Here is a 17,455-nt window from a genome sequence, read left to right as displayed (position 1 = left end):
CTAAAATAAGCCAGACTCCATTGCCTGTAACAACATTAAAGTAACAACCAAAGGGAAGCTGGATGGAGTTCCCTCCGAATACACATTATGTTCCAGAGAGGACTTAGGTTTGATTTGTAGCTTGGCCTTCTTCCGCCTCGGGAATGAGCATTTTGGATGCTGTGCAAGGCATCTTGCAGAAGTCACCTGTGTTGGTTCCATTTCTATTATCCCTCGTTCATGCCCCACTGCTCACTTCCCTCTACGTACCAAAACAACCTATGCAAATTCATACTCAGGGTAGTTTTCACAAGGACAGCACTCACAGCAGCACACAGCCCCAAAAGAACTCCCCCAGCCAGCCAGTGAAGTGCAAATCTAGTTCCGTGCTCTTGCATGGTGGCACATCACTAAATGAAGCCAGGCATGCACATCACCATTCTGCTTGTATTAGCGAGCCTCACGGGATTAGTAAAGCTAAAACTAAGGCCATACCAAGTGAGGAACTGACCACCTGATACTGACTTCACAAGTCATCAGAGATCAATGGGTTCTGGACAGCAAAGACATTAAGAAGTTGTAATAAAGGCTCCATTTGTTAGACTCGGCTCTGCAGTGAAGGACCTCAAACTAGTGACTTTACCACTCTACAGTTCTGCTTCCAGAACCAAAACACAAACAGGAGGACAGGAGGGAGGGAGGAAGGGAGGGAGGGAGGGAAGGAGGAGGGGAGAGTGAGGGAGGGAGGGAGGGAGGGAGGGAGGGAGGGAGGGAGGGAGGGACAATTATTAGAAGTCAGTGAGATGGCTCAGTGGTTAAGGATGCTTGCACTCAAGGTGCTAGCTTTCAAGTCTCACAGCCTGAAGTTCATCACCAGAACCTGAACCAACTCCTGCAAGTTGTCCTCTGACTTCCATCCATATGTTGTGGCAAGTGGATGCAGGTGTGCATGCATGATACACAAATACATAATGAATAAGGAAATAAATAAATGTAAATAAAAAAAGAGACCCAGTATCGACTTCATGGGCATGCACACATATGAGCACACTGAAAGGATTGGCATGCAGGAAAAGCTCAGTAAGTGTTAGCTGCTTTTATTATAGGAAGAAAGAGAGAAGACTGAATATGAACTCCCTTAGATGGGTGGTTTTTGCTTACATGGGGGTCATTGCCAAATCCAAGCTGTGATCACTTAGCACCTAGGAGGCACTCCATAACTATCTGATAATTTGTCAGAAATATGCTTTTCAGAATGAGGACGTTCGCTATCACCATAGTCATCCTCCTCCCATATGTCCTGTCATGGACACCACCACCTTGGGAAGAGGCCATACTGTCCACTTGAAGAAAAGAACTGCTGCTAAAAACCGATATTCTATCGGGCTTTGCATTGAACACAGTGAGCAACAACTATAATCACCTTAAAGCAGGAACCAATACATCTGCCTCAACATCTTTTCAGTGACTTCAGAGACAGTTAAAGCCTTTACTTCAGATGTGCATATGAGACAAATGTTCAAAGAACACCCTGACACCTGGGTCTCCTCAAAGTTGAACAAGCATCTGGCCAGGTAATACATTACTACCTTTCTGTGTTCTTCTACTAAAACATAAGTACCATCACCATCAGTAAGCCAGAGAAAACTATAAACCAGCCAAACGACATAGCACAGTGAGGCTCGATGGCCTGTGAGTCTTCAGAACAGCGTGTTACCTTGGCAGAATGCTCCATGGTGACCACCACTTTGGTTTTGGAACTGGATACTAAATCCATAGCTCCTCCCATTCCTTTCACCATTTTCCCCTGTAAAACAGAAACAGAAAATGAGTAGACAGATAACAGTCTACTTCCATCATAAGAGGAAGTAACAGTTAACTTGCCAGAACAAGCCACCACAGGAAAAACTTACTGGCCATCACTACTCACTACTTGAAGCTTTGGAACCTAAAATTTTATTTTTCCGTTAGCCTGTGGTTGAAGGATAAAGTTCAGAATAATTTTTAAAAATATATTTATTGTTGTTGTTGATATTATTACTGTGTACATGTATGAATGACATGGAGTGCACATGCAAGTCAAAGAACAACTCTGTTGAGCTGGTCCTCACTCTTCTACCTTGTCACAGATTCTCAGGATCAAACTTCACCCATCAGGCTTGTGCTGCAGACACTTAACCTGCTAAGCCATCTCGACATCCCCCAGGCTGAATATTACCACCTCACTTAACTACTAAGTGTTACTAATACAATTTTGTTGACAATTTGTCAATAATAAGACAATCAATGAATAAGAAACTAATATAGGAACCTTGGTAGAATTCTTGCAAAAATATTTGATTGAAACCTGACACCTAGGACCTCCAGTTCTTTCTTTTAAACAAGTAGCTGTTATTACTGATTTTTCCATTACAGACACTTTCTAGAGCACATTTGGGTTCCCACAGATTCACATTAGTAGTTTGAAGCACTAAAGGCATTCTCAAGTAGTGACTAAAAACGAAGGTGGTGCTGTCTGCCTGTCTTTCTAGCTCTGGGCTTTCATCTTGTGTGTGGAAAAAAGGGAGAGAGAACAAAAGGAAAACCACATTCCACTCAAGCAAACACAGAGACTAGAAGCCGCATTCAGAACCATCTTGCCATCACTGATCTATCTCTACCCACCCCTCCATCTTCATTCATTATTCATTCATCAACCGCCTTCCAGGTGCCATGCACACGCAAAGATTCCCACTGTCTGCTCTGTCTCCTGGATACAGAGTTTTGGAAAACACAGGTGTTTCCAAAGATGATGAAATAAATCCTCCCACAGCTCAGTGAAGACACGACTTCTAATGTTGAAAGGCTTTATTTATTTATTTTAAGGCTCAGTCCTCTTGCTCATTTGTCAGTAAATACTCTCCAGTCATCTCAGAGCTCTAAGGAGATTACGAAGGACACCTGGACTTAAAATAGGGTCTCAAATCCATGACTCCAGAGACATGTCAGAGGTAAACACAGCATGATGCCAGCATGAATTAGATGAGCAGCATGTAGGAAGGGAGGAAGTGGCTGGGTGCTCTGTGGCTTAGAGCCTGCCACCAGGGAGATGGGGAGCAGCTGGCAACAGTAGAGGGGAGAGGTGTATGGAAGATGCATGATTAGCTGTGTTCAGATAGGGAAGTTGGAAACAATGCAAAATATCCATGTGGAAATGTGCAATGCTAACTTCTCCGATCAATGCTGTGACCCTTAGTCAGATGAGACTTTAAAAGATCATCAGACCATCAGGTTTCTGTAGAAAATACCAATATCTTTATGGTTCAATGAATATGGGAAAGTCATAGACAGAAACAGAAAACCAGAAATGAAGTTAATGTGCTAGGAATTCCTTGAATGAAAAAAAAAAATCCTGGGTTAGAATACACAACAGGCAAATTTTGAGACACAATGATTACAAAGATTTAAAAACTTATGACAGCCTCTAACAGGAAGCTTGCCCAATTTAACTAAATCTGATGTACATATTTGAAATCACTTCAATTAGTAAAATACTTACAGAGAACTTCCTGGGTACAAAACACTGAGCTGGCAGGAACATAGCATTTTAAGGAATTGTAAAAAAGCCAACTGTTTGCTTCTATTAAAAAGAGCCCTCTCTCTACTCACTCACTATATATGAAGTCATTCATCACCCAGCTAAGTGATGTGATGTTCTCCAGCCCCCAAAGCACAGGCTAGAAATTTCACAGCCCCATTCTTAATATTTAAATGCCTACTTCCAAAAGTGAAAAATGCACAAGATTGAAATAGAACACCTGCATCTACTCTGTTAACCTCCGAGTGACACTGACAAAATATCAAAGCTCACAGAATTTGAGTTAAGTATTTATAAGCCTAAAATAAGACTGTATATCTCTGCCATAGAGCTGTGGGAAAACCCTGCATAAGTCAATGTATGGAAGTGTATGGTAAATAAAATTTACAAAGATATTCATGTAGACCTTCAGTCAACTCAACTTATTGAGTACCTAGAGTAACCTTTATACTACACTAGGAATCTCCCAAAACAGGATCCTTTTCTGATGGGGGATTTCCTTTTGTATATATGTTTCTCTTGTTGGTTGATGAATAAAATGCTGTTGGCCAATAAGGCAGGAAGATGGGGGGTGGGAAGAGACAAGGATAATCAAGGAAATGTAGGCAGAGAAGCCTGCCAGAAAGAGACAACATGTAGCTGCCAAAAGGAGCAGCATGTCCAGGCATTCTCCAGTAAACCAAGGCCATGTACAAATACATAGATTAGCAGTTATGGGTGAATAATTAAGACACAGCTAGCCAATAAGAAGCCCTAGTCATCAGTCAACAGTGTTATAACTAATATAGCTTCCATGTGCTTATTTGGGGCAATGTGGCAGTAGGACCTGGTGTGAAAGAAAACTACCAGCAACACTTTTCTTTGAAATGTTCCTTGTCTAGTTGAAGGGGAGTAACCATGAGTCTTTAGACCAATCAGCTTTCTTTCCCTGAAAGTGGCTTTCCCCACTTTTCTTTTATCCCCAAGATGCATCTAAGTGACCTTTCCCTGTGTCCTTTCAGTATGTAATTCTATTATTAAAGGGTTTTTCAGCTTTGTCCTTCCCTCCCTACTGGCTCCTTTCCCCCCACACTATAAATAACTGGATGATGGAATTAAACTAGCATAGGCATGTCCAAGTTGCCAAAACACTGAGAATGCAACTGGTAAGTGTGCTTGGAGAAAAGATGGAAGGAAGGGGTGACAACAATCTTACCAAGAAGAGATTTCAGTAAACTCATTCACTAGTTGAGGAAAATAATACTGAAAAATAATAGAGCAGTGCTCTCAAATCTACGTGTTTCCAGTTGTAACAGTAAAATCTTCAGGTATCTGGTTTCTTCTCTTTCAGGACACTCAACACATTGGAAAAAGAAAACAGAATGTTTCCTACCATCTGAACTCCAAAAGATTTCTGAAACAGAATCAATTGCTGAAGGAAGACAAGTGATTCTATCTAGACTGGCATGAAAAAGAGAAAAGCAGTTATCTAGGGCATACACATCACTATACTCAGCTTATCTGCATTTGTTTGGGACCCAACCATTTGTGTTTCCCAGCTCTACTGCAGTTAAGAGTAGCATGACCCTGAGATCCAGACAATGGAAAAAAGGAGAAAGGTAATATTCCTGACTTCTAGGTGGTGTCCCATAACAATTCTTGTACGCATTTTTCATGTTCCTTCACCTTCTACTGTATGGACATGGGAAGGCAAAGTGACAGAATATGATGAGCACTCTTCATCCTGGGTCCTTGCACGACTGTGTATAACAAAGTCCACTTATTCAGAACCACATTCCACTATTCAGCATCAATGGAAAGGGAATGTTGTGGGTGCCAAATCACTTAAACTGAAAGACTTACTTGATACAGCAGCTAATGTAACTAATTCGAGGATGTGGTGACCAAGTATGTTAAAGAGATAGCAAGGAACTCAATGTAGAACTAGAGTTAATTATATAATGGGGCAAATGGAAGGGGATTAGCAAGGCTCTTCAGAGGCAAGAGGAAGATGACTCTTCCAGACACTGTGCTGGGTACCATAATTCACTGTCCTATCCGAACAGCCAGCATATCACTTGACATTTAAGAAGGTTCAATTTTCTTTCTCTGTGAATGAAGGAGGGAGAGAGGGAGAGGGAGAAAGGGTAGGAAGGAGAGAGCAGAATGGATTTGTTTGTTAAGAGAACAGCTGAAAAAGAATATGGATTCTACTTCCACACCCATCTTCCTCCACCAACTCAATATCCTATTCAACATGCAAAATAAAAAGCTGTAAAAACAAGGGAATTAAGGAACTAAAAATATACTTTTAAATAAATCACGAGAGAAAGTTGACACTTGCAGAAAAATAGGCCTGTAATGCAGAAGAGGTTTGGGGCATGAGTTGTGCTTTCTGTAGGGTAACACTAAGTACAGCCTCTTTAAAACTCTCATCAGCAAACACGTATTTCTTGAATGGTACAACTTTAGATCTGGAATGTATCCTACCTAGTATAATGGGGGAGATGATTGCAGGACGTTCAGCTTATAGCCATCTTACTGTTTTTTTCATTTAAAGGCTGCCCTGATATCAAGCATGAAAAGAATGTAATAAAATGAGCCAGAAATTCTGTATTTTTCATTAAAACAGAGTCACACAACACTTCTAAAATGACAATGCTCCAACTGTGATCCTTAATCTGTAACTGTTCATCCAAGGTCTGTCATACAAGTACCATGGCAGAAATCAGAAATAAAAGACGATTAGCATTTTCAATATAAATCTAGAATATAGACTTTAACTATAAATCAATGTTTTCAATATATTTCATCTGCTTTGTTTCTATTTATTAATACTAGAGGTATATTTTTTTGTTTTTTTCAAGACAGGGTTTCTTTGCAGCTTTGGAGGCTGTCCTGGAACTTGATCAGTAGACCATGCTGGCCTCCAACTCAGAGATCCACCTGTCTGCCTCCCGAGTGCTGGGATTAAAGGTGTGCGCCACCACCAACCAGCTTAATGCTAGATTTTTTTTTTAAGTAAAACTATTAAGGTGTTAACACTAAAAATGTTAATGCATCTAACTACAAATACTCAGTTATATGCAACAAGAAATAGTAAATCAAGCTCTGAACATGATCGTGTAATTTCTGATGACTTTACAAAGAGTTTGAATATTTCAGAGGGTACTGCAAAATATGCTTTAAATAAAATACAAAACATGTTGAAAATTATTCACGACACCATCTTTTTCATTAGGCCATAAATAGCAACGGATCAGTTCTAGATTTGTTACTTTTCATTATTCTGGTGTGAAGTGAGAAACCACTTCATTGTATATAGAAACAATTTACAGCATTTTAAAGTGGTGGCATGTGCCACAGTAGGAAATGTGAACTCACTGGAAGTGCAAGGGAATGATGGCTGTGTGGCGATTTAGTAATAAAACTGGCACTTGCTGCTCAATATTAAACACCAGAACACGAAGTATCCACCTCAATCCAAATATAAGCCTCTTCATTTCTGTCTTCCCCATTATTAAACAATGCTCAAGGGAAAAAAAAGTTCTCCTTAGCATGCTCCCAGCTAAAGAGTAGGAGAGAGGCAAACCAATATGCTTAAATAATAACATTTGTTGAAACCCAAAGAAACAGGCTGTAACTGTTTTTTCTTTAGGGACAATGAGGATTTTCAGTTTGCCTTAGTTTACAACAAAGCTATAGCAAAGTGCTTTCCTTCTGTTTTCAAAACCCTGTACAGACTGCAACTTTCCTTTCATAGACTTAATTCTATTTCCCAGGACAGGTGAATTGATCATGTAAATGAACTAGTTTGGGACTGGAAATATAATCATATTCTCTATTGCTAGGTAGGTAAAATTGCTTATGCATCATCAGTATCAGTTATCCATCATAAATGGCCTTTCCAAAAGCAAAATGTAATAAACCTGACATTTCATTTTAATAAGCACCTTTATTCTTGCTCTGTCAAGGACCCGTTTCATCAGCTACAACCTGCCCTGGGGCTCCTTTGCATGTAATCCTCAGAGTTTAAACTTGGTCCCTTCCTGGCCTTTGCCTTCACAGTGAGAACTAGACTCAATGAGCTCTCCGGTGGTTGTCTGGTTTGGGAGGCAGCCTTGAAGTTTACATCCCCCAGGCATGTTTCAGTGTGTTCCGCCAACTGCCTCAAACTATCCACTCAGAAGTTCCCATGGCACAGGCCCGGCCTGGTTCTTCAGGCCCTTTGGGGGTTCTTATGTTCCTCAGCATCCTTTTCCCAAACCATTATAGTATGATGGTCAGATTAAGAATTCTTTCCTTGGCCTATAGCTCTTGTGTCTACTTTTTCTACAAGAGTGACTTCATCTGCTCTCCCGAACATAAACTGCCTTTGCCTCTGCTTGTATTTCTAGTTCAGGTTTTCTCTCTGAGCTTCAAACATCAATGTCTGAAAAGCTGCAGAGGTCTCCATGGCAGCCTGATGGCTGATTCCCCAGTTCCCCCCTAAAACCTTGGCTGACAGGATAGATTTTCCCAGCCTTCATTGAAGTCACATAAGTAAGTTCTGGCCAATGAAAATGATTTCAATATTTCAGGGCTAGACAACAAGACTTCACAAGAATAATCCATGTTCCTGAACCTCCTACAGAGTCAAATTGGAAATGACCAAACCTGAATGGAGGGAATCTTAACCCTTGAATCACTGTGTATAAGCCAATGGTTGCCAGTCACAGATACTCATCTTAATTCTGCATGCATGAAAATAGAACATGATTTTTTTATAGTGTGTTAATTAATATATGTTTCAGCTCAGTGCATTCCTAATGAAAATGGATGTTTTCGTCAAGGCAAATTTTGTTTACCTGTTAACTTCCTTCCTAGGTCATCTATCCCAGGATCCAAATCAGAAATGTTCTTATCTCCTGCATCTCCTTTATATCTCCAACCAAATCAGTCATTCAATCACCAAGAACTCCAGTTTTCCCAACACTTCTTGAACTTGATCTTTTCTTCTCCAAATCAATGTTCTCACAATTTCTCCCTGTCATCTGTATCCAGCCTTGTGCCTCCCAAACCTCTCTAGCCAACAAAAATGGTAATTACTCTAAATAAGTAGCTGATTACACTCTTTCTCTATATTAATTCTCTAGGTGGTTGCTCAGTATATCCAGGTAAAGTATAAGCAACTCAGTCTGCAATGCAAGCCAATGAAATCCTGACCCATGCCCTCCTGGTTTCCTGATTTCCACATTCCTATCACCATGGCAGGAACAGTAAAGTGAGCAGACATTACATATGGTTGTCCAGTATGCGTTCACAGTCAATCCCCAGTCAAGTGAACCCCAGGACATCGTATATAATCAATCATGATTATTCTTCCAGAAAGTCTTCTCCAGTTCCCATCTTACCTTATTAACAAGAAGAGATGAGAGACTGACCACTCATGAGTGCTCTCACAGAATCCATGAATACTGACATTTGGAATTCATCCAATTACTTTTATTAATATGGAGCTGGTGGCCCCTGGTGGGTAATGACAAGGCCATGTTGACACTTACAATTTGAGTCTTTCTTATGAGAGGGGCAATGTCTGGTCAGTAGCCACACTCTTACAATCCAACGACCTAAATGGGGAGCCTCCAAGTACCCATTCAGCTAATTCATCAGGGCTGGGGTCCTATCACCTCTGATAGAGAGAAGACCATCAGCCACAGATGGAAAGCCTTACCTTGTTAACTAGAACATAAGCCCCTCCCCTTCCTTTTCAGCTCCAGCTCAACACAGTAACTGATATATAATGGATATTCATAGTAGGTATTTAAGTAAACTTGAACTTATATTTTAAAGTAAGCTCTGTTTGTAAAATACAGAATTTGAGAAGGAAAGCCAAAGAAAAACAAATTAAAATTTGGGGTTTTACCTACAGAGAAATGAACAGCAAGGAGGAGGAAAAACAAAATCCAAAGCCAGACATGATAGCTTATGCCTGTAATCCTAGCACTTGGGAGGCTGGGGCAGGAGGATCACTGTAGCTCAAGGCCAGCCTCAAATATATAGTGAGTTCTCGACCAGCATGGACTACAGCAAGGGACCCTTATTGAAAGAACCAAACCAGCTAACAAAAAGCCAAAGTATTAAAGATATGATAGGAGGAGCTAGGAGGAGGAGGACAGGTACGGGAAGGGCAGAGTGCTCCCAGGTAGCTCAGTGCTAAGCTGTTAGACTCTCCCTACTTCCTACTTAGAACAACTGCAAGTTTCTACAGCAAAGAGGAAAGGGAAATACATGCCCAAGGATAGGTGAAAACAAGAAAACCTCAGGATGTATGCTCCTTAATGCATCACAGAAGTGATTCAAATCACACACACACACACACACACACACACACACACACACACACACACACACACACACACACACACACACACCCCCATCAGACAACCTGAATTCCCACCACTGTCATCTTACAAGTTTTAGTTTCCCCATACACAACCACAGCAGCTGGAGCTGAAGACATCCAGGGTGTTTCTCATTGCTCCCTAGAGCATGGAGAGGAATGGGTAAGTACACCGATTAAGGGAATGAACTGGACCCTCAAGAGGTGACTAAAGCAAGATGTGAAACTGATATCTCACTTCAGGCACAACAAAGTTCATATTCAACAATTCCTTCAGTGAAGATGGTGGCAGAGACCAAGGCATAGTAGAGAATATGGTACTCTGAAACTGATCCCAATAATGGATCATAACTCTTTTATATAATAAATCTTTTTTATCTTCCTCAGAGCAGACTGCTAAGTAAATGTTATTTCATAAAAATACAAAATATACTTGTTGCTTGTTTTTCAGAGGAGGAAAATGTCATTTACAAGTTAACCATAGAAAAGAACATAAGAAACTTGACAACCCAAGCCATGGCTATGAATTAAGCTTCTACTTCCCTTTTGGGGGGTACTCTTATCTATCTCTGGGTATACAAAATTCGTTGCTTTGAACACCTTAGAGTTCCTAAATGTCCTCCTTTTTCTTGGGATGGACCAAGACCAACAATGCAAATTCTAAAGCCTTAATACTCACTATTTTCTTTCAAATATTCACAAAGAGTAAAATTTATTCCCTCTAGAAGTACAAGGAACAATTCTACTACAATTGGTGGAATTATAAACAAGTACCATGTACCAACTTTAAAATAGCCTTGATAGTTACACAGAAAGTTTTACAACCATGTATATTTTCTAGTTCTAGGCCAGATTTCTGAAAATTTATTCTACGTAGAAACTGTTTATATCACTTTATAACAGAAACTATAGAGGCAAAACTACATGTTTCTTTAAGATACTGATTGTTTCAAGTGAGCCTGAATACACAATTCCTACTGCAAATGAAAGATGCCTTTTAAAACCATGATCAGAATCTTGATTGATTTATTATGGGGTAATCCATAACAATTGGCTATGGCTCGAACATGTCAAAAATGTAATAGGCTTGATTCCTAAAGAAATCAATTAAATTCATATATGAAAAGTGAGTTTTGCTTCTATTAATTAACCACAATGAATCTCTCATATCATGAAAGAGTAAATACCATTCAAGAGTGGTTCTACAGCGTTCTTATGAAACATCATTCCCAGTGAATAAAATCCCAAGACATCTAACATTGACTATCATCAATTATATCAAAGCCATTAAACACAGCTGACTATACGGAGTTAATTAGCTGCTCTTAAGTGAACTATGAAACAATGTATCTTCTTTTCCTAAGGCACAATGGATGTGAGACCATATTTCTTTTGTTGATGCCATTACAAAGGAAATGCAGTACAGAGGTTAACTTCCTTGTCAGGAAGTCACAGATGAGCTGTCTGATCTATTTTCTGGACTAATAATATGGGCAGTCCGAGAAAAACCTGTTATTTCTAGCTCTTCCTAAAGTTGCGGCTTCAGTTTTCATCGAGTCTAATCATAACATGGCAGAGATGGAAATAAATATCACTTGAGCTGCCTTATGTTCACCTTTTTTGCTTGGCCGCCTTCAAAGGCATTGGTGGGAGGAACTTGAGCAAGGGTCTCAGAATAGATATATGGGGTGGTTCTGTTTAGAATGATTAAGTGCTGTGATAAAATAAGTAAGTTCCAGAGCCATTCATTAAGCAGAAACAAAAATAGGTATCGGCACCATATTTAATATTAATTTTTCTTTCCATTGGATCACCAAGAGGGAATGTGCTTGAATCATATGAAATCACCCACACATACCAAGTATGATGTACAAACAGAGAAAGTCTGTGTGCTGGGTTCAAATATACATTCTAGTGGGTTGAGGGTGTAGGGGTTAATAAAAGGCCTCATTCACCAACACACAGCTACTTCAAAGCCTTATGTCACTTTTAGGTAGTCCCTGGATAATCACAACAACAACAGCCAAAACAAAAATAATCATTTTTATAGGTATGCATATACAAGGAAACATCCGTCTCTTTAACACCCCATTGGCATGGAATACAAATAATGGCTGTCTTTTGAGATCTGAAATAGCCCAGTCTCAGAAATTTTCTCCAAAGAGGATGTGAGAAGCTGAACCATGGCAGAGGCACTGTTGCCTCACCATCACCTCCCACCATCTGCAAAGCTCTGAAGAGCACATCACAGAATTATTGTAATTACACTGCCATTTCTGACAGCTGGATGGGACTTCTACAGTGAGAGGCATGGTGACTGAAAGAATATTACTGAGGAATACAGTGAAGTGAGCAACGGTGTTTTTATCCACAGCAGAAAGGATAAAAAAAAATAGGGTAGAAGATAATTTAAAAGGTTTTTTTTAAGCCCACTAAGAGAAATTATGAAAGAGCAAGTTGCAGACACCAAATGTAGGTTCTCTATTAAGCAAGTAAAGGTTTGGATGAAAGAGTACAAAATCATTTGGAGTCTACATTAATTATAAGTACTCTGTTTAAACCTCAGCTGCTATCCAGTCTGATGACTGTGAAGAACCGGCTGGGAGTGGTTGGTCACAAACAAAAATGGCAAACTGGTCCCATAACAGCTTAGTTAGAAAGCCTTGCTTTTTATTTCAGGTGTGACTCTTAATCTGTGAAGAGTGCTTCCTATCTGAGAGACAGTCTAAAACTTTGACGACTGAGAAAGTCCCATCTCTGGGACTTGGGGAACCACAGTCCTTCTAAGTACCACTGCCTGCAGACTCACAGTGTGAAGCATGAGCTCCTGGAGTCCCATGGAAGGACCACAACCATGACTCTTCTGTAATACTAGGAAGATGGAAGACCTGAGTTGATGCAGGAAGGGCCAGGGGTCCTGACAACACAGGCAAAAGCCACTTTTGGAAATCAAGTCTCATCTGTAGACTTTGGGACCAAGAGTGCTGCTATAAACTAAAACTGGCTCTTCTTCAAACTAGACAGAATGAGATGGCAATAAGGTTCTTTTCAAATACCAAGATTGGTTCAAAGGATTGCTTTGAAATTAGAGACATGGACATGAGGGAGTGATATTTTGTTTTGTTTTTCTCGTTTTTTCCTCTGTGACTAGGTTAAAAATGGAAAGTTGTTTTCATTCTTCAAAACTCTTTATGTGACATGGTGGGGATCCATACTGTGAACTGAAAGGCTAGGGACAGTGACAACCTCACAGCAGCAAGTACAGCTAGCACCCATATCTTGGTTTCTAAATACCACCTTTTCAGTAAGAGAAAGCAAACCACTTGAAAAAAGAATTAATTTGCAGTGAAATGAGCATCTTTTATGGGAAGCACTCAGTGAAAAATGATAAAAATGGGAGTGTCCTAAAGAGATCTAAGTGTGAGCCAAACTGAAAGATCAAAGATAGCCTAGCTATCATTGAGGATAGCTACAACACTTAAAGCAAGAAAATAAGTAGCACCATATTGTATCAAATGAATCAAATGATGAATAGATAGGAAAGAAGAAATATTTTTTCTCTAGAACAAAAAAAATACAGAACTTCCTGTTTAAACTCAATAGTTCTGACAATAAACGTGTAAAAATTTTCTTCATAGAAAAAACCCTCCAATTCTCCTAATACCTGCTGTGTGCTCACCAATTCAATACAATTCTCACTTCAAACATCTGGGGTTAGTGTAGACCCACAGGGAAAGGACTTAGTCCTACAAAAATGACCTTCTCATACCTCAAAAGACAACTACAAATATTAACTCTCAACATTTCTGATCACCCACCTACCAAGTCAGCAGCTCCTATAACCCCCTTTCAGGTTTAGTCATTGGCTAAAACAGGTCACAGGATCCTGGAAGGCATCTGACTTCTGGCTGTTTGTTACAAAGGACACATCCAAAGACCAACTGAGTGAAAGAGATACCTAGAGCAAGGCATGACACATGGAGTTCAGGGCCTCTGTGTTGGGTATACTTCCCTCATGACTATATTCTATATCCATAAGTCTCAGAGTCCATCATCTTTCCTACAAGTCTATGTAGGCACTGCTGATTAAATCATTGGCATTGGTAATTGAAAACTGGATCACCAGCTCAAGTCTTCCCTCCAGAGGAACTATAATGACAGTACCCTAAACTGGTGTCCATCTAACCATGGCTCTGGAGACCCTGAGCCACCTAACCAGCCTAAGTTCAGGCATAGATAGAAGGGACTTGCCATCAACAAGTGATGCTCCCATCAGGAAATTCCAAGCAATTTAGAGAGTCAGTGTATGTCTTTCTCACTATTACACCTTCCCTTCAAAAGGCAGCACTTCATCATGACCTTGGAAGAGGTTGAACTGCTTTCAGAGAATAAAGCAGTATTCTAGAGAAAAGGAAAAGTGGTATTTAATCGTGAACAAACCTGGAAACCCAAGTGACAAAGAATAGAGTGTGCCTTGTGATTCCATTTGCTTCTAAATCCTAGAAGGACATTTTTACTTATCCAGTATTGTTTCTTTTACCAGTTAAACCTATTTTTAACTGGATAAAAAGATCAAAGTAATCTGGGTATGGTGGCACATGACTATAATCTCAGCACTTGGAAGACAGGCAGAGGATGACTGCAAGTCTGAGGTCAGCCTCATCTACACACCGAGTTGCAGACAAGTGAGGACTATGTAGCAAGACTCTGCTACCAAACAAAACTAAACACAATAAAGTTATACATAACAAAGGAAGAACATGATGTTTAAAAACATGTACATATCATATAATGTTTAAGTGAGTTTCAGCATATCTGTCTTCTCAAATATTTATCTTTTTAGAACAAAAGCCTTAAATATCCTTTTTGTGTATATAGTGTAATATTGCTATATAGAGTCATGGTTCCATGAATAGCACAAGAACTTCTTACTCCAATCAACTGTAATTTAGCATTCATTAATCAAAGTTTCCCAAGCCCACCCCCTAAGAGAAAATCAGCAGACAAAGCCTTACTGGAGGACATTCTACAGGCACCTGGTCAATACTTCTCCAGACAGGCAAAGTCATGAAAAATGAGGAATGGCAGAAACTTTCATGGACCAAATAGGACTAGAGAATAATCAATGAACATTCTGGGGCATTTATCACTCCTAATCAGTCTAATAAAATTGTATAAGAAAAAATACAATATCCCTGAACTGTATCTTGAAGAGACAGAGGACATTAATGGGAGGGGGAAAACATAGAATCCACACAGATTATATTTATGTAACAGAAGTATGTCAATTTGTGTTTCTCAGTGCTGACAGATACAGCAAAAGCCATGGTGGGACAGGATTGTAATAATGGGAGAAAGGCTATTCAATCTCTGATACTTTCCTATAAATTTAGAATTATCCTATTTTTTTAATTTCTTGAAAAATAAAATTCCATTCATTATTTGCTCCTCTGGCTATTTGTTTTTCTATCAAACTGAAAATAAAACAAGGGATTTGGTGCTCAAATTTCCCTCTCTAGTTGGCTGGGGTTTTTTTTCCCATCAAACTGAAAATAAAACAGATTTGGTGCTCAACATCCTCTCCCCAATCCAATGACTCCTCTCGTGGCTTTAGATGCTAAGAATAAGTAAATCCATGACAATTAATCTATGCTTTCTATTAAGACAAATTCTGTTCTCTGGCAATAATTAGACTTTATTTCTTTGCAGAACCTAACATGTAACAATAGAGTTGCTACCATTATTTTAAAATAAAGATAATCATGAGAATTGCATATATGGGCTCTAAGTTTGTTTTTTTCTTTTCCTTTTGTAATAATAAATTTTGCCATCCAAACATTGTCCTTTTGATTGGCCTATCCTAGTGATAGGCATCTTAAATTTCTAAGAAAGCCTTTACTAAACCAAACATAGTAATCAAGACCTTCTAACATAAACCACATTATGATCAGTATTTAAAAAATTATGAGTGCAACTGGACCTCTATTGTACAATGAACTGTTTCTCTCCTTTGATTTCTTTTTACTGTTATGGAATTTGTTCATATTGTACATCGTTCAATAAACCTCATTTTATGAAGGTAATTCCTTATTAGGGAAGGAGAAAATGTTGTAATTATGTTATAATCATAAATATAAATAAATAAATAGAACTTGGGGTACTTGTATTCCTTTATTAAAATTGAAAACATGGAAAAGTTAACTAAATTACCTAAAGTTATGAAACAAGTCAGAGAAAAAAAAGACTGGGAGGAAACCTCTTTTCCACTTCCAGAGAGAAGTAATTGAATCCCCACAGAAGATGTTTCCTCTCTTAAAACACCCATTATGTTGAACTTATTGCATTATTTTTCTTTCCTATTGTTTCTAATCTGTTGGATGGTGTTAATTAATTTGGTTAAGAGGCAGACAGTAAGCCTGGAAATGTCCTACATCACCTCAGCTTCGACAATTTCTAAAAATAAAGGTAGATTCTTCAGGATGCAAATTATAAAACTTTCCACTGTCCTTATAAACAAACCATGCTCCTTTCACCAGCATGAAAGGAGCTGGTGACCTAGGGAAATTAGATTTCCTCTGAAACAATACCCATCTATGAGCAGCAGTTATGTTCGGGGGCAGTAACGCGTTAGCTTACAAAGTCTGTCAGCACCAGGGTCCACTTCCAGTAAAGTTTGGGCAAAGACAAAAAAACAAAAAACAAAAAAACAAAAAAAACCAAAGGTACAAATGCTGTCTTTTCAAGGTAGCTACTTCTGTTTTATCTATAGATTAAATATTCAGTTTCTGGTTACTTGGAAATGTTCTACATTGCAATAAGCCAAACAGACACCGGAGAGCTAAGACATGTCAAAAATTGGTATAAGGAGGCAAAGTTTATGCTCTATGTATGTACAATCACAAGAAAAACAGGAATCAGGTATTTCACCCAAAACTGTCTTTGGAAATTGATGCTTGCTTAGCTTAATTTGGATAATCTAAAAATATATATAATGTTATTCATTAGTAGTTCTCGATAGTTGAAGCGTTAAATATCGTGAAGACTTGTTTGAGTTCCAAGTGTTAATATGAACAATACTGACTTTATTGGTTACCACACTATTTTAAAAAATGTTATGGAAGTAAGCAGCCACTTTCAGATTGGATTTAAGGCTTACACCATGAGATATCTGACACTGCTAAGGTGGCCAGGAGCCTGAAGCTAGATAGGTCAGGGGCCCTAAGGGAAAACCTACTACTATTGTTCCGCTAAAGGAACAAAGCTCCTAATACATACTGCTATGCCTAAAAATCAGAGCAGCACTCATCGAAACCATCATCACAAAAGCTTATTCTTATGTTAGATAGTAATTAACACAGAGGCCCAGAACTAGACACTATACGGAGTGAGACACTTTGGAGCGCTCAGTCCTAAATAGAATGTCTTTACCAAGACCCTCTCCTCAAGGCTCAGGAATCTATGCAGAAGAGGATGTGGAAAAATTCTAAGTGCCAGACATTGTCGATGACATCAAAGAAAACACAGCATCTTCCAGACAC

At 39.1% G+C, this 17,455-nt stretch overlaps 1 protein-coding gene and 1 long non-coding RNA gene across 6 annotated transcripts in view; one reads left to right on the top strand and one right to left on the bottom strand.

The window, feature by feature from the left end:
- Nucleotides 1-16,049, top strand: part of LOC103160859 — a 40,315-nt gene extending 24,266 nt beyond the window's left edge. For 3 of the 5 annotated variants that reach the window (XR_004768540.1, XR_004768539.1, XR_003482467.2), the window contains 2 exons: nt 1,234-1,553; nt 4,887-6,751. This is a non-coding gene — a long non-coding RNA (uncharacterized LOC103160859). Of the gene's footprint in view, nt 1-1,218; nt 1,554-4,886; nt 6,752-12,596 lie in introns of those variants that run through there. The other 2 variants (XR_004768542.1, XR_004768541.1) reach the window with 2 other exon arrangements.
- Nucleotides 1-17,455, bottom strand: part of Oxct1 (3-oxoacid CoA-transferase 1) — a 119,382-nt gene that overhangs the window by 22,783 nt on the left and 79,144 nt on the right. Inside the window, exon 14 of the mRNA XM_027401378.2 lies at nt 1,697-1,786. Coding sequence (XP_027257179.1) covers nt 1,697-1,786 — 90 coding nt within the window. The remainder of the gene's footprint in view (nt 1-1,696; nt 1,787-17,455) is intronic.

The sequence above is a fragment of the Cricetulus griseus genome, chromosome 2 (genome assembly GCF_003668045.3).
Source record: "Cricetulus griseus strain 17A/GY chromosome 2, alternate assembly CriGri-PICRH-1.0, whole genome shotgun sequence".
Classification (NCBI taxonomy): Eukaryota; Metazoa; Chordata; class Mammalia; order Rodentia; family Cricetidae; genus Cricetulus; species Cricetulus griseus.
Note: the sequence above shows the minus strand (reverse complement) of the source record. Positions and strands in the feature narration are given on the sequence as shown.